Source organism: Zootermopsis nevadensis, unplaced genomic scaffold, assembly GCF_977971745.1.
Source record: "Zootermopsis nevadensis isolate Lab colony 2312 unplaced genomic scaffold, Znev_1.0 Znev_ptg000004l, whole genome shotgun sequence".
Taxonomy (NCBI): domain Eukaryota; kingdom Metazoa; phylum Arthropoda; class Insecta; order Blattodea; family Termopsidae; genus Zootermopsis; species Zootermopsis nevadensis.
The window spans coordinates 3,472,445-3,491,022 of record NW_028259136.1 but is presented as its reverse complement, the minus strand read 5'-3'; the positions used below and the strand labels follow the sequence as shown (position 1 = coordinate 3,491,022).

Below are 18,578 nucleotides of genomic sequence, written 5' to 3'. Positions count from 1 at the left end.
CGATTACAAGGATCGATGCCTCGGTTTTGAGGTTATCAATCAAACACAATCGATGGTATCGTTGGTGATCGAATGATTCTTACTTTTCGATAGCAGAATGATGGCAATTATGCACATTATTCGAGCAGAAGAGCCAACATTCGAAAAAGAATATTTTAATTGAAAAAAATTGAAGGTTTATATATATCTTATTATTTCTCTGCCTTTTTTTGTGTATCCTTGTAAGGAACTAAGCAAAGGTTTTATTGTGTCGGCCTGTTTATCAAAACTACTCTTGGAAATTTTCGAGGTGGGGTGCCCACTGATTTTCAGAAGGGCCACGGAAGCAACCACAAAGATATTAGAACCCTAAACTTTTTCTTAGGAGCTTGATCAAGAATGTTGAGAGACTCTTTCAATACTGATCCAAAATGTGATTTGTTCAACCAGATTCCCTTTATAGCCAATAAGTAGGTTGCCAACCCCTGGTTTAATTTAATGACACTGCTTCAAGCTTACGCTATATGAAGTTAAATGATAGGATTATTAATGCTTAATCAGTTGAAAAGGATGCAGTCTTGACATTAACTTGAAGCGATTGACAAAGGTGAAATGAAAAACTAGTTATGTTGCTTTCTTTGAGAGCCTGAAATAAGATGAAATCTTCATCTCCCATTCATGTAAATACTAATTGTTTCCATATGGGGTTCTGAAATTAATCTTGTATGATTCTGCATATGTCAATACCACAAAACTTTATTTGCAGTCATTAGTTGAATATGACTAGCTCTACAGCACAAGATCTTCCTTGAGATTTTGCCTCAGCTAGTTAGATATTCCCTGCTATAATGAATCTTTAAGGTTGACCACCAGGTTTACAAAAGCCTGACCCTGAACCCTGTCCTGAGAGTATTCAATATATTTGGTGTCTTCATCTGATTTTATAAAATCTGACTTATACGTAGTATTATTGTCATCCTATATATGCCTATTCTCGCAAGTCATGACTGACATAGCATGAAAATGGATTCAAATAATTTAACACCAACTTTATAAATGATTGTGAATTGTTGTTTCTCATTTAGAACAGCCATCTAGCCTTACTTTACAGTAATTTTTAAGAGAATAAAAGAAAACAGTTTTTATTATGTTTATTTCTTACAAGAGGTTACATAAAAAAAGAAGTCTCTCTCACACACACACACACACTCATTCTCTCTCTTACAGTTCAGTGGAAATGTAGATCATACAATCTGGACATCTGCTGCAAGAAGGTAGTTTTTCAAATGTGCAAGATCATCATGTGAGAGACCAGTGCTTAAAAGTGGACTCAGCTGGCCAGGATATGCAACAGACAGCCTGTGCAGACTCTCTGCTAAATGAAATCTTGGTTCGCTGACACCTAACAAAACAATGTTATCATGTTAAATACATGCTATAAAATGATATAAAAATAGCTTACCAACATTTTTAAACTCAAAAATAAAATACAAATTGCGAGCATTAAATATAAAAAAGAGAGATGAAAGAATTTATATAAAGCCTGTTATGTATCAAACATTTTGAATGTATATAGCTCTTTCCTTTCTACAATCATGGAATGTCAAAACTTACAGGTCATCTTAGAACTGTACAAACAAGGCATTAAGCCATCACCCCTCAATATGATGTATATGATCAAAGAATAATACAGGACTGCATACCATGCAGAGGATCATGATCCTTCTTGTTTGCATAGGCCAGTTGTGAATAAGCTGCTTGGTATCCAGGTGTATCCTCAACTTCAACGTAATGATCATCTGGTAATGTTGACTCAAGCACTGGTAACTCAAAAAAACCAATAAGAGTTTGCAGAAGTTGTGCCCTGCAGCAAACAAATTTATCACCAATTTTCACTTAATGTCTGAGACATCATCAAGCTCAGTCAATAAGAGAGCTACAAAATTTATTATGAAATTCATTGCATATTTTCAATAGTACTTCTGCAAATAAAAAAATCGTTAATCTTGTTACAAATGAAATTTCACTGAATTTAAGAATTTGACAGTTTTAATACAAAAAATTAAAATGCAATTTTCAACAGACATGTCCAAACAGATACTCAAATCATTCAAAACTGATATAAAAGAAATAGCCATTTAAAACAATGTTTACCAGAGGTGAGAGTAGGAGCCATCCATCATCTCCTTGCAGTTACAGAGAATATTTGTGATCCCTACTGCTACTATTTTGCGTTCAACACGACCTGAAATCTTCCGAACATCAGGGAAGATTACTTTATCCAGAAATCTGCCAAACATCCTGGCAGTAGAAGAAGAAAAACTCATTTTTTATCTGAATTTTAAAATGTACTTAATAATACTTCCTACATAAATGGAGGTAGTGCAAATGATATTATTCACTTCATCTCCCTTAAGACACATCTGGAGACTTTCAGTATTTTTATGTATTTCCTTTATTGTCAGTCATTTGTTGGAAGACAAATTTGCTACCTGAAAATGCTTGACTGTAACAGAAAACTAGGAAAAAGGAGGAGTGCTAGTGTAATTTGTATGGAAACTAACAAATAGTTAATATGAGATTTGATAAAAATAAGGTATTTCACCATGTGACCCTGAAGAAGGATACAGAAGATTTCTCTGAAATGGCAGCATCCTTATTACTTCACATGGTATTATAAATACAATACAATGGAGTGATCTATATTTCTCCGTTTAGTTTTATTCAGATGATTTACATGATAATTTCAGTGACTCCACAGGAACAGCATTTCCCACTTACTTTGGCTGGATACTGTCAACCATTCCTACAAGATTTCCAGCTCCATATTTGACTGCATATAAGGAAAAGAAGACAATCAAGCCTTTCACAAATTTTGTCGTCTTTGATGAAGACAAACGATGAAACAGGAGAACAAATACTTGCTTCATGTATGGTGATAGGTTATCACTGAAAACAATCATACCAATAAATTATATGAAGCATACTTACGCATGATTAATAATGCACCAACTTGTACTTCAACAACAGACTGCAACTCTTCAGTTATTTATGATTTTTCAGAGTAGACTTTAATTTATAACATTAAAATGCCTATAATTTTGGTATTAATTAAAACACATAAAACTGTAACTCTGAGATCTGTGAAGCAGCAATAATAAATAACATGTGCAGATTTGATTAATTTGTTGTATTTATTTCTAAATCTTGCATATGGCTGTATGAAGCATAGTGTTGTAAGTATTTACACCAGTTTTATAAATTCTGGTTACGTTGGATTCATAATGTACCAACTGTAAGTCAACTTCCTTTCACAGTAGAAAATGTTAAGGAAAATAATTTTATTATTTGAACATTCGTAATTCTTAGCTACAATTATCTGGTATAAACACAACTTTTTGTCACAGAACACTTTTCCAGTAAAACTTACACCTAGTAATCCTTGTGCTTCCTATATTGCCATACTTTTGCCTCAAAAATACTGAATTTCTTGGATACCACATGATTACCATATTTACCCAAACAACATGCATATCTTTTTCCTAAAACTGTTACATAAAAACTAAACGTGCATGATATTCAAAGATTCACTTGTTGTTTTTACAGTCTTTCATTTGTGAATATGAAGTGACCATACAGGAAAATTAAAATAAACATCATCACATATTCTTGTAAATATAACATGTATAAAATAAGCACTACTTACTCAGGAAAATGCTCAACTAGAGATTGTAACAAGTAGAAACCTTCATGGTCATTAACTTTTGATGCAATAAGCTTCTGAAACACTCCCAACAATCCACTCTGAAATACACACAAGTTAAGTTTATTTTTCTAATAAGAATCACAAGAATTTTAAGATGCCCAACTATCTCACTTCATGACATAAATATTCTGGTCCAGTGTGACAGAACTGTTGCACCTCTACACATATCATACAGCGACATCTGACTGCAGTTATACTGTACAGGTAAACCTCGATTTACGCTGGGGATGCGTTCCTGGACGGACAGGCATAAATGGAATCGGCGTAAATTGAAACTCTTTTTATAATGTAAATCAATGGGAAGTCAATGACATGCATTCCCGGCACCCAAACATTGACAACTTAAGTTCCTCAAAAATTGACTTCGCCTTATCCGTGATAGCAATTTCAGTCAAGGGAATGTTTTTTCAATTCATGTCATCCACCCATAACAACTGTAATTTCTCCATTCTTTCTAAAAGTTTACTTCTGCTATAACTCACTTGCGTTGCACTTACTCTCGTACCCTGTTGCATTGACTGTTTTATTTTATATGAATTTTTCATTATGGTAGTCAAAGTGGAAGGAGGCAACTTCATACTTCTGCATACATTAAGATGGGTATCACCACCTTCTATTCTATCTTATCTTATCTTCTAACGCAATAGACCTACGCAACTTTTTAGCAACATATTCACTTCTCTTACCAGACATGGTGGCTCTTCTACAATTTATAAGTAAGAAACAGTTGCTACTGCAGAATAGTAGTCGAACAACAACACAAACATGTTTAACACACAGTTTTCAGCACATTCAATGTGTCAACAAGAAGCGAACTGAGCGCATTTTTCCTTACTCCCTTATCAGGCTGTGCGCAAATGACTCACCGTGAAGAGTGACCAATGCTCACGTGATTGTTGTGCAATTTTGGTGGATTTTTAGGAGATTATCTCGCAACTACTTAGCAATGAGTGCAGAGGTGACTGTGTTTATAATTTTTATTCAAAATCAGCGATGTAAGAATTACGATTCAGTATAAGAATCAGTACAAGAAACATTGTAAAACGTTATAATAGTAAAATATACATTTTTTTTTTTTGACTTGCTGGTTTCAAAAGCGGCTTTATTCTGAATTGGCGCAAACTGAGGTGGCGTAAATCGAGGTTTACCTGTATATGTATAATTTTATCTGCCTAACTTTTGTTGAAATAATAAACATACACAAAAATTTAGCTTAACACAGGGAAAGCACATAATGTACATCAGGTCTCTTTTGCAGAAGTTGATACACTTACTGCAGATGGTGTGATGGTACCAATCACACTTTTTCCAGCATACAGTGCATGCGCGCACACACACACACACATTTATCATTTGGTACATGAAAACCATTATAGTTACAGAATTTTGCTGAAACAAAAGCTTCACATTTGTTGTCATCGTTTATGTCACAGATGGCTCTCATGACATTTTATATTAAAACAAAAGGAGAGGGGGACATTCTAGAAAAACACAAAGTGACAACCTTCTGGAAAGATGCATGCCATATGTGATGAAATGAAATACTTTGAGGGGGGGGGGGGATAGATATATATATATATATATATATATATATATATATATATATATATATATATATATATTTTAGCTTCACGAGTAGATATGGCTGCACAGTTAGTCAAAGGATTTTCAACCCAGTAGTAATACCTAAGGCAATAAAGTTTTTGAAAATAAGGTGATTTACAGGAAAGCATATTTTATACTGTTTAACAAATGAATGAATTCTTAGAATGACATATGGCTCTAGAATATATTGTTAAACTATACATTAACTTACCAATTTCTGCGAAGCAGATATTTGAGCAGCTCCAGTTTGAACAAATGCTTGCAGTAGTTGTACCAAAGGATGAATGTTACCAGGGCGCTCCCAGAGCACAGGAGCAAGCAAGCAAGGGAACAGAATCATGTATGGCTCTGGTATTGTACCACTCCCATGCTGCTCCAGAAGGAGTGACAAAATTTGGAACACATATGGAACAAATTCTGAGAACACAGTAAAAAAGAAAACACACACATGACAAATGTGAACATATATGAAGAAATCACATCACCTACTAAATACAATTCAAAAATGAAACAGGAAATTTAAATTCTCACCACTCAGTGACACTTCAAGGGTGGCTCATCTCAATAATTATAAAAATGATTTATTTCAATTCTACTACCAGATAATTACATTCAAACACAAAAAACTTTCAGTCAATTTTCACCTAACCCTATAAGTAGTTTGAAGATAGCATAAAGATAGTCAAGGATAAATGTACAGAATATTTGTGTCTAATAATGTTCAGGATGTTGAGTAAATTTTAAACAGATTGGATTAATGGCCACATTTTTATGAAAATTATCACTAACATCATGCTACTGGAGAGCACAATGTCTTTTTTGCTTTTAACTGATGATCCCAAAATGGTTTAATATATATATATGCAACTTTTGCCAAAGTCGTCTTTTTTGTAGACTGTAAAAAACTGAGACTACACAAAATTCATATTTATCATTAGTGCTTATGGTATAGTATGAGAAATGCTGATGCAGAGAGAACACAAACATACCTGTTACCATGTATCTCAGTAGCAGCCAGTAACAAGTACCCATATGTCTGCATTCCAACCTTGCTTTTATTTTATTTTGATGACAGTTTTGAACAATGGAATTTTTATAAAATCACAGAATATATGAACAGAATGTTAGCATTATTAAGTATTTAAAAAATATCTTCATCTAGCATTGCTTCAAATTTTATATGTTCTGAAGGATGAAAAGTCTCCAAAAAAACATAACTAAGGAAAGAAAACAAATGTGAACTGTTTGGCACAGCACACATGAAATGAATCTGCAGTACAGGAAATAAAGTTAAATATGATGAAGAGCTGATAGAATAATTATACATCACATTCATTCTACAAATTTTGTAATCACCCTAATAATGGAGGCAGTAAGCACATCTGAAATGTAGTAAATTTTAACCAGACCACATAGTGCAATATACCAGAAGACAGTCATTTTTAACATACTGTTTTGTTTTAAAAAATTACAAACATGGCAAGTATGCAAAACTCTGGTAAGCTTTGAGACAGTGGAATTCTATAACAGCACAAATTATACACTGAAATATATCACAAAGTTGTAAAACTATTAATTTGTATCTACTAGCCTCTACATACAGATGATCTTACTTATAGCAGTTTCATTAGTTTTGCCCAGAACTTCTTCTTTCTATCATACAAGTAGTTTCTGCTTTATAGTAATAGGTTAGAATGGTTTCAACATACCTTGAACATCTTGCTGAAGAATTCCCTGAAATATTGGGAACAAAGCTTCTTCAAATGAAGCCACTGCATTTGAATCAGTGGCACAAACAATTCTGAAAGAAGTAAAGAAATGATCAATCTTGTTCAATCTGACTACCTCTAACTTCAAGCTAACATGTGTCTACTGTGAAATTTTGTAAACAGAAAAATAAAAATATATATAAATGAATGAAAAGCTAAACTGGATTGCTAAGACACAACCATTGTATGTAAATATCTTTTCTTACCTGTATGACTTTTACTATTACGGACTTTCTATAGTACACTATGCTCATTACAATGAAGTTATTGCTTAACACTTTAAATAGCAAGGTTTATTTAAAGAGTGATGACAAAATTTAGCATAATCTAACATAAAGCAATCTTTCTCAGGCTAACATTAAACTCTAAGTTAAAAAACAAAGTTGTATGTAACTAGACAGATTCCTATAGAAATATATTGTAAAATGAAAATAACTTTCTCAATTACAATTCGCTTACCTGATAGAAATGCTAAGTGTTTCAAACAGATAGTGATTGAAATGAGGGCGGCTTGGATTGCGAGCTACAAATGATAACTTCTCTGTCAATTTGGGTAACAGCTCACCAAGAAATGGAATAACATGTTCCTGCAGAGATGAAAAACTACGCATCACAGCTGCAAAGACAAAAACGTAAAAATTAAAATTTACTCTGTATATATAAAAAAACTAAACAAAACCTTCAAGAGAATATAACATTCCTTCATGAATTCTCAATACCTTTTCCTTTTGTTTACAAACTAATATAAATACAAATGTACTTTCAATAACATTATGAAAAATTTATGACATTTATTCAAACATTAAATTTATGGTTCCAGAGTTATTATTAGGTAAAGCAAAAATTTAAACTCAAACTTGCAACATTTGTTCAATGTGAGCTTCACAATTTGGAGGAAGGAAACTTGACAGATGGGGTGGAAAGAATCGACCTTCACAATTTTACAGTTCTAAACTTTATGTCATACAAATTAACCTGAGATCAACCAAAAAATTATGGTTTACATTACTGACATTGGCTACGCATAAATGAAATCTTCAGCTCTTCATGGTTACAGCTGACAGATATTAGAGGGATTCAGATTGGGTCTGGGCCCTATCAGTGCAATCAGGGTTCTATGAAAGGCCCTAACAAGATCAGGGGTGAACAATGGACCCATCAGTAGCGTGACTGCCTGGCACAATTAAAACAATGAAGCTAAGAGATGGAATGAAAAGGTTTTGGCTGTTTACAAATATGCAGTTCATATAATACAATGTATGCTACTAATAGTCTAACCCCAGTTCTGTAGATTCTTGTTCAAAAATAAAGAAGAAGAGCTAGAAATAAAAGGAGTGGACTGTATGTTGTGTTAAATATTTTCAGTATACTTATACTGTACTTGATGTTTATAAATTATTAAATATAACAAAGATTACAGCTATTCCATAATAACACTATCTTAGGTTGCTTAGCCTTACTTTCTTTAATATCAAAATACATAACAGTTTATCAATGGTATTACCTTTCATAACATATGCATTTTCCTCAGAGCCTGGCAAATTCATTGTTTTAAACAAGTTATTCAAAAGACTTGGTGCAACTGGAACTATTTCATCACTCTTCACCCTACAACAGAAGATTAAATTCTATAATTAAATAATTCTAATATAATAGACGTACTTCAGAAGTTTCCTGTAAGGCAGCAAAAGTTTGCAATGGTTTGGTCAAGCGAGCTATCCTTAAACCTGGCATTAGTACAGGTGAATGAATTATGAATGCATTCATTTAAACTCAAATTGAAGTGGTTGGTTGTCCAACATCCCATCATAAAGAAAGAATGTACAATATAATCAACACTTTGAAAGTGATGCACATCATATTTTTACTCAAAGATTTCTGTCTTCCGGGTTGTTGCGCTGTGTAGTCTGGTCGATGTTAACCAACGTTTCAGAGGTCATACTGCCTCCGTCATCAGGGCGGAGGCAGTACAACCTCTGAAACGTTGGTTAACATCGACCAGACTACACAGCGCAACAACCCAGAAGACAGAAATCTTCATACTCACCGCTGTGAAAACCTCAAATCTTACATGTTTTTACTCATCAGAGATTTGTGTCTGACTATCCCATACCACTGTTAATGGTACACTGTTGCATCATTCTTGGATGACAAGCTGCAATCTGCCCTGTCCCAAAAAATAAACCACTGGAATGTGCCATCACTTTCTTCAAGATGTGCAAAGCTTGAAGGCTTGGTCATGAAAGGTGATAGGATATCCTCCTTATTCCCTGGACATGAATCCATGTGATTTCTTTTTGTTTGCTTGGATGAAAGAGTCACTTCAGGGACACTAGTAAGAATGTGTAGAGGCCACTGATAAGGCTGACACAGTACTTTTACACTGTCTGAGCACAGATAATTACAGTACTGTAACTAACTCTATGCCTCATTGATGGAAATTGTATCAATATTGGTGGTGAATACACTGCGTAGGGGACACATGTTATGTTAATATTTAGATTAATTTGTTATTACTGTAGTGTAAGCTGATCAAATACAGGAAACTTCTCAAATGTCATTCATACATAAATGAATTGTTAGTTCATGCACCTATCTGTACACTGTGTTTTATTTCAAATTTTTTGATGGAATGAAGGCCTAAATGTAGAATTACAATAAGAAAATGTCCCCTTCTGTTCCCCAAACTCATTTATAAAAAAAGGCACAGCATTTCACAGAGACAAGATATGGTATGCTGAGTCAAGAAACACACAGGAGTAAAAATGTTTAAGACATTCCAAATTCTTATACTTACATGGCACTTCCATCAGGGGTTTTCATGACCAATATCTTTTCAATAGCACAAGCTGCATAAGTATGCACAACTTGGCTGTAAGCAGTCAGATGGCGCACTAGCTGTGGGATTGACCCCACTACGACCTCTCTTGGTAAAATAGTACGGAATATCAGTACATATTTAATGCTGTCAGCTATCAGAACAGGCAATGTATTTACTGTCGGTAAAAAGAATAACACAAAACATTATCAAGAGTAACGATGAGCATTAAAATTGAAAACCATCACAAACAACATTCTTAGTGACCATATCAATAACATCAACAACAAAATATTGAACGGACCAAGTCCCTATATTTGAAGTTTGCCATTTTGGTGTATGGTGGTAGAGGTGAAAATTATGCCAGCAATGTTTAATTCCTTATTAAAACAATCTTATAACTATGTATTCCTACTGACAAAATAAAAAGTTACCAAATGTACCCATAAGCAGTACTGAAATAATGAAATTGCTATCAGTCTCTTAATATGAATTACCACTTCTTCTTCTACCTCAGCGCTAAAGCCTGGGGTGGGCTTTGGCCTCCCTATGAATTACCACAGACTAAAGTTTTATCATTCATCACGCATATCACATGATTAAAAAATGATTAACTGCCCTTTTGCAGCATATGGAAGTGAAGGCTGGAGAAAGAGTTTCACAAAATACATTACTTTGTACACTGGATTACCACAAGATATAACAATTAACCTACTATTACAAGTACCTGCTAAACAAGGAACTGACAACTTTCCCTTTGTTCGTACCACCAATCCACTATCAACCACTTTCAGTAAAGTGGATCCTGCACAAAATCAATTGATTTATTCCATTTTGTGCATTCTTCATGCTTTAGGATAAGTAAAGAATACCTTATAGGTCCATCCATGTTTGTCTATCATATTTTTCAGCTTAAGAATTAGGCAACATACATGGCTTGAGACAGACCTGGGGTCAAGACTTTTAGTGTTCTATGTCTCCCCCCACCTCCCAGAGTTTCTAGCTCACATTCTGCACCAGCAGGGTTCTTTCTCCCTACATCTTTGCCTCCTTTGGCTTGCCTCACTTTAGGGCCTGGATCACAAGGCTTGTTCCAACATAGTTTTGTCCTGCTGGACCTTGCCCTGGGTTAGAAACCACTGGGCTTCTATAACCTCAGGTTAGATCACCCAGGCCCTGATAACATCAGAAGTGCTCTCAAAGGGCTTGACCACACAAAGGCTAGGCCACCTCCGAGGACTCCACCCCCTGGGTGTCTCGAACTTTCAGCAAGATATAATTATTTTTGCCAATATTTCCTAAATCTACCGAATTGAAAGCTTGCATATATTGCAATGTAAAGTTATTTTATCAATGAACGTACCAGCATCTTTCTGCAGTTCAGGCAAGACATGTTCATTGGCGAATGATGTCAAATCAACAAGTTGGCTTGTCTGAGTGATACCATGACGCTCTGTCTGGCCTTTAGACGCTAGTGAAGTCACTAAATACAGTACTGTGTCCTTGTCTCTCCAGTTCTGCCATGGGTTCTCTTTGTACTTTTGAAGCATAACCTTATGAACAATAAAATATAACACTACACAATCTCAAGATTTTGCACCATTACCATGCTTAAAATTGTTCATTTATAAATAAAACTGCATAATTTGTTATGCTATGCATATTTCATAACTTGTTTTATATGATATTATCAATATTAGTATGACACTGTTTTTGTACCACCTCACTATAATACAAGATACATACCTGTACATAGGAGCTGAAGATTTCTGTTATTTTTTCCTCGAAGTACCGTGACAAAACCTTGACCAAATCACAAGCTGCTCTCCGTCTTGTATCTACATCTGAACCCTCAATATCTCGACGGATATATTCTTCAGCATTATCTACAAACAACTCCTCATCTGAAACTGAACGTATCATACATACCCTATGTATTGAAGGCTTCATGACTACATCTCATACACATTCCATATAGCAGAAAGACATAATACAGAAAGCCTGGAAGAAGTTAAATCTATGAGAATTGGGCAGTAACTGTACTCTGCTGTAAGGTGCTATTATTATCTTTCAACACTTTAAATGTTACAGAAGATGAACTGGCTTCTATTTTACTTCCTACCTCTGAAGACCATGTTTGGAATGATAACCTTCTCACATATGCTGGTGAGAACATTTACATCTTGAAACAGGTATCTGTAATGGGACCGGTCTGCCACAGTCGCCAGAAACTGAAGAGCATTGCTTACAAGCTGAAAATATAAGAATTAAGAATAATGTAGCATCATCTCTCAAAAACATCTGTATGAAACTAGGAAATAAAATATTTGGCTAAGTTTTGTATTATAAACTTTTTGAACAAAACCTGGATATCCCTGGCTAGCATAAACTACAGCATGTCACTTTGCCTAGGACATCCAATTCTGTTACTTGTTCTACCTCCCCCCCCTTCCCCCTCCTGACATCTGTATGATCTGAGAGAGAATATGTATCCTGTGCCATCAATTGACAAATGAATTTCTTGAGGTCACCAGTAAATAGCAAGAGTGCTGGTGGATGTATTATTATGCTATGTATGGTGCTCCAGGCTAATGTATTCTTGAACAACATAGTCATGATGCTGCCACTATCCTGTCTCATTTAAAATAATCAATTCTACAGTACTGTAAATTTCTGCAAGTTTAATACCTCAATTTTTATGCTACATTAGGAATATCCAACCACTTATACAGACTGTGAAACACAACTTACCAGATCATACTTAGGTTCTAGATCGGTGGTCACCAGAAGGTTCCAGACAGAGGTCACAAACTGGGGCAGATAAGGCTGAAACTCTTCATCATATTTTTGTGCATACAGTGCAATGTTATCACAGACCTGCGATTTCAACTGTTCCAAGAGTCCTGCATCATCTTCATCATCCTTAAAGAATTATTAAGATTTTTGCAATACCACAGTTACAGAAGAAGATCCAACTAAATTAGTTCTATTTATCACCACTTACATAACAAGACTGGAAAGGTGTACACTGAAATTCCAAAGTTGTTCTTCATGTCACAACATGGGCAGTAATATGAACATGTTACTTCAATAACAACCATGGTTCAAAGAAATTGTAAGCCTAAATCACTCTTGCTCAAAAGGGACAAAGTCAACATTTTTGTGATAATGTAATATTATATATATTGTGAACCAACAATTACCCCAGTTCCCACAGTTGTTACTATGTGTTCCAACAATAACATAGGTTCCCATTCTTGTAACAATTCATTCCAACAATGGCTTTGGTTCCCAAATAACAAACTGTACACACTCTGCCATCCTGTGACAAATGTTAGAAAGTATTTGTATGTTCTGACCAACATGTAGAAATGAGGAAGCTAAGAAATACTCAGCAGGCAAAGGGTTCAAAAGGACTTAAAAATAATTAATAAGGATTTAAAAAATAACTTACAGAAGTTTGAAGACATTTCACATCTGCTGTTAGCAAGTTGTGGAAATTTTCCATCCAAATTTTCATGTTATCTTCAAAGAATTCTGGTAAATCCTTAAAAGGAAATAGATTCATACAATTACCCTACTGAACTACTGTAATTTAAAAAGAACAGAAAAATATACCCAAGTGCCCCTTTATCAAAATAAATACAATTAAAACTTCAACGTGTATTCCTCGTTTTTCTCTTATTCTCACAATATATGGGACTTCCTAGTTGCTAAATTTATATAGATTTTACTTTACAGACATATTTTATAAAATTTATAGAAAAAAACCCAACAAATCATCAGTAAACATAAGTAAAACCAAATGTTATAAAAAATATATAACTATTTTATTCTGTTAATAAGGCTGCAGATAATTGACTGGCATGTTAAAAAGGTATTACATCTCCAATAGTGTACAACCTGAAGCAACATTATGAAGAGTGAGATAACAGATGAGGTGGGACATTTGAAAACTCAAGTTCTAGGATACATTTTCATTAAATATGTGGAATGGACCACAAAATGAAACTATATAAACTGCCCAGAAGTATAAATGTGATTGACATACCTACTTTAGAATATTCAAGCACACTAGTTCAAAAAACTTGAATCACATCAAAATGACTTTCACATTTATTCAGGAAAATGGATCCACTATTACATCATCCAAAAGCAACTACACGAAACAAGCAGCCTACCTTCATTTTCAGCACATTCAGATTACAAAGTATATCATTTCAGTTCCAAGGCCAAAATTTTCAAACATATATTTATAGCATATTTTAAAAGAGCACTATAAATCTAAATTAATAAATAAATATGAGACAAAAATAATTCAAAAATGATGGTTAAATAAATATGATGGCTAAACAAAGTACAAACACATTTAATGTTGTCAGATACTTGGAATCTAAACTGTTTTAAGGCAGTGAAAATTATTCAGTAGACTGGGACTTCTAATAACATGATTGGAAATGTGTACTCTTTGGAGTACACGGAATTCAAAAGGTGTTCTTTACGCAACTGCCTAGTTCCTACAAGAACAGAGAGATAAACATGGACAGACCCTTCGTCATTCATGCTAGTACAAGAAGACCACCTACAAATTCATTATGTCAAAAGTTTTAAATGTAAATTAAGTTGTAAAGAAAAAAATACCTAGGACCATTATGTAGGCCTATATTAACTTTTAAACAATAAATACTTCAAATTCTTACCTGGAAATTGAGGGAGTAGAAGACTTTACAGATGATAACAAGAGAATTATAAATTACTTTGAGTGCCTCAGTGTTATTCGCATGAACAGTTGTTAAATTTATTGTTGCCTGAGGAGAAAGGAAAAATAATTGTCACGCCCAATGAAAATACAGAAACTAAGACATAAAATATTAAATCCAGAACTTATTTTAACATTAATGCACATTTTTACTTACTGCTTACCTGGAACAATTCTGTGAGAGGTTTAGCAAACTTATCCAGAACAAACTTTATTTCAGTCCAAAGCTCTTGAGATTTGAATTCAAAGCGATATCGTTTAAAAAGGGAATGAGCAGTGTGTAAAACACCATTGATAACATGGAAGTCACCTATTTATGAAAGAGAAAATCAATTTAAGTTAATCTTATGTATAGTTAATATTCTGAAATGTAATGTTGAGAGATCATAACCCAAACCTATGCATGGTGTTATATCTTGCTACAGACAATTTGTTACATGCATGATGATAGAGAATCCAACAAACAAGTTAGTAAACTGTATTTCCACAGCATACTCCCATACCACAAAACTGATTTTAAAATGCAAAATAACTGATAGTCATGATTTTTACATTTTTGGTATATGGTAAATCATAAAACCAGTAAGTTTCATCAGGACCCAAAATCATAACTTTTAAGTTCAAAATACAATAAATAAAGATGACTGTCATCTGGGTTCATGTGACTGGTAGAATCTAATTTTACTGCCTCCATCAGGGTGCCCTAATGATGGAGCCTAATGTAGCAATTTGTGGTTTTGCCTATTTAAATCTAATGGTAATGACATACAAGTACCAGTAGCAAATTTTTCAACCATCTGTGATATAAGGTCTGGCCACTTGTTTGGGAAATCATAGCGACCAATAATGGACACTGCATCACTTAGCTGTTTCTGGATTGCTTCTGGAGAGTGAAGCATCAAGTTCACTATAAGTTGTTTGACTGCTTCTCGATCTTGCATGTGAATCCGATCACCTGCATCATCATCCTGGAAAGAATTAAAGATCAAATAATTTACTAGACTACATATTGAGAGCATAACCATTATATATCTGTACTTGATAAAATCCACTGCATTATACCCAAAGCAATGGTGTATAATATTACATCTGCTGTGGGAAATATGCTACTACTATGTAAGGCACAGTACCTCATAAAGCGAATACATATTGCCATAATAAATGTGCGTCACAAAAAAAAATGCACATCTGTAGTAATGCAGCTCAGTGAAATCTGAAACCCACTAAATTTGTCTCATTTTGCATTTCAGGTGGAGGACAATATTCATGAGTGATTTTAAGTTATCCTGACAACTTCCTGGAATGACCAAGAAAAATATAAAAATCTGAGTCAGAATAGCCAATCAAGAATCCACATGGCTTGTTGATATTCCTTCCTTTACAAATTCACGTGGAGCCAATTTACTTTTTCATACAGCAGTAAATTAAAAAATGCACCATACCCTTATGTAAATTTAATGAAGACTGAAGAACTTAGACAACTTATTATTAAGATTAAGAATAACTGTGCCAAAATTTTATTCAGCCTGAAAAATATGCTGAACAGCAACAATAAAAACACTGAACTCACCACTTTCCAATTTCGCTTAACATAATTTTTGAATGCAACAGCACCTGCAACTCGTATTGTTTGGTGGACATCTTCTTTGTCAACCAGATGTAACAAAAGCAGGGGATAATTCTGATTAACTTCAACTGATTCAAGGAATTTCTCAGCTGAAGAAAGAAGAAATGTCATCAACATAACAAAATATAGCACATAATGTTCTAATTAACATGAGCTTAAAGACTGACAATGTCACTGTGACACTCACAAGGAATAATGGAGTGTGATGCATACACGGAATTATGAACATGGCTCCAGAAATATAATTTAAATCTACTACTCATTTTAAAATGATCATCTTACCCAACAATTCATAGTATTCTTCAGACACACATACTCATACCTCATAACAGGTCTCTTGTGTTACATTCTCAATGAAAAATAGGCAAACACATTTCTGGAATGAATGATAAGAAAGCAACCAGCCATTTCAGTTGCGAAGTTAGCATCCATTTTATAAGCAAGAGATCCCATGTTCCATTTTGTTACCTAAGGATTGGTCTGTCCTACTATGTTTTGTAGTTTTCCTCAGCACTGCCAGACAAATATGAGCCACTACATTAAATGAGCCTTGACTACCTTCTTTTACATTTACTTCAATTCATAATTACCTTCTCATTCAAAACTATAAAATCTGAAATCTAAAAAAAACTGACCTATTTTAAGGTTATATCTGGAGAGAGAGGGGGGGGGGGAAAGAAATAGATTATCTGCAGTAACAGGCATGCATATCACCTTCTTATTTACAGTGCATCTTTGTTACTAAGTCAAACAACTCTCATTTTTTAACTATAGGCCAAAATTACTACACTATTTGTTTTGGTTCTTGGCTCTATTCTACCCTACATGATTAGCCTGTGCAGATATTATCCTGTTTGCGTAAACAGATAAAACATGTAGTACACAATAAGGGCAAGAATGAGAATAAAACAGTGACATATCTGTTGGGAAAGTATCATAACTAGAGAAATACAGTGGTGTGAATAATACAATGTTAAAAACTTGTTATGAATACTGAATTTGGGGAAGAAAAATATTGAACTTTCACGCAACTGATGTAATAAAAATAAAGAAGGTAAAAAATATTTCACCATCTAAATACTTTTACTTTCATAGGAAAGGTCTATATTGACAGATCTTTAACCACACACAGTCTAGTGGTAATCACTATGGTCCACCTTATTAACAATCATTAAGTATGTAATTTTAATTTAAATGTTGTGTGTTTCTCAGTATAAACACAGATTATTTCCTTGAAGAGCATTACAAACTGATCTCTGCAATCGTGAAGTGTTGCATTTTCTTTGTGGTATGGACTGAATTCTTAACTACTATTTTGACAAGCTTTGGCTTTAAGGGTTAAAGAAGAAATTACTAAGTAATTATTCCGCGATATGGCACATGAATAACTATGAGATGTGAAGGGGGATGAAACAAATTAGTGGAATTAATATTTTTGTTGGAAAAATTAACTCACCAGGTCTCCTGACATTGACATCAGGGCTCAATGTATGTTGGAGGTAATTTGAAAGGGTTCTTAAGTTGTCATCTGTTAACTCCATACCTACAAAATCAAAACTCATAAATTAGTCCATCATTTCATCAAGACACTCAGTACTTCTAGATAGTAAACAGCCCATTCGAAGTACCTTACAACACACTACTTGAACAAAATTAGCCAATCTTGAGCAACACACAGTGCATCTTTGACTCTCTTTCTCTCAAAAACAGTTTCTTTTGTGGCAATCTGCACGAATTTAATTGGCACATAATTTCAAGTTTATTTCCATTAGCTTTTTTTTATTAATGAATTTGGGATAAAACGTAACAATTTTCTAACCAATGAACATGGGGTCTGCCGAACAATATTATTTTTACCATTATTTTTTTAAATAATTCTCCTCGTACTCTGGCATACAATGACCAGGAAAACAACTAGAAATACTGAAATTATAATACGTAATATATACAACTACAAATGTATCGGAAATCCAATAACCTCCACTAAATTCTTTATGAACGTTACGAACACACACACACATATCTGATATGAACCCTAGCAGTATAGTTAAAAAACTACAAACTAAATTAAATTTGCTTGAAAGTTCATACATCAACACGTACCTAGAGCTACAATTCTAAATAAAATATATCAATAAAGTTTACACATGTAACACCACAAACTTCAGGCACACATACATAAATTTGTATAAATCGTTGGATATTGCCGGTAGGTGTCACTTTTAGTCAGTTATTATCAGGATGTTTGTAAGCAT

The 18,578-nt window shown here is 34.0% G+C and overlaps 1 protein-coding gene and 1 long non-coding RNA gene across 2 annotated transcripts; one reads left to right on the top strand and one right to left on the bottom strand.

Moving 5' to 3' along the window:
* Window positions 1-25: 25 nt before the first annotated feature.
* Window positions 26-3,159, top strand: LOC147874818 (uncharacterized). The gene is made up of 2 exons (XR_015533656.1): window positions 26-175; window positions 1,207-3,159. It is a non-coding gene; the product is annotated as an uncharacterized LOC147874818 (long non-coding RNA).
* On the bottom strand, window positions 1,116-18,565 carry Cse1 (chromosome segregation 1). Its single transcript, XM_022066137.2, has 21 exons — window positions 18,427-18,565; window positions 17,780-17,866; window positions 16,267-16,412; window positions 15,472-15,664; window positions 14,861-15,006; window positions 14,638-14,745; window positions 13,392-13,484; window positions 12,689-12,859; window positions 12,060-12,189; window positions 11,684-11,847; window positions 11,301-11,490; window positions 9,917-10,115; window positions 8,624-8,727; window positions 7,579-7,735; window positions 7,060-7,151; window positions 5,562-5,767; window positions 3,686-3,783; window positions 2,761-2,928; window positions 2,134-2,280; window positions 1,683-1,843; window positions 1,116-1,381 (listed from the first exon to the last, which is right to left on the bottom strand). The coding sequence occupies exons 2-21, from the start codon at window positions 17,862-17,864 to the stop codon at window positions 1,224-1,226; spliced, it is 2,916 nt and encodes a 971-aa protein (XP_021921829.1). The 5' UTR covers window positions 17,865-17,866; window positions 18,427-18,565; the 3' UTR covers window positions 1,116-1,223.
* Window positions 18,566-18,578: the final 13 nt, after the last annotated feature.

Bases quoted from the DNA above. Each gene is read 5' to 3' on its own strand.
- Cse1 (XM_022066137.2), bottom strand. From the start codon at position 17,864: ATGGAGTTAACAGATGACAACTTAAGAACCCTTTCAAATTACCTCCAA. The intron at 11,491-11,683 runs GTATGTATCTTG...ATTGTTCATAAG, and splicing joins TCTTCAGCTCCTATGTACAG to GTTATGCTTCAAAAGTACAA. The intron at 1,844-2,133 runs GTAAACATTGTT...TGTTTGCTGCAG, and splicing joins GGCTCCTACTCTCACCTCTG to GGCACAACTTCTGCAAACTC.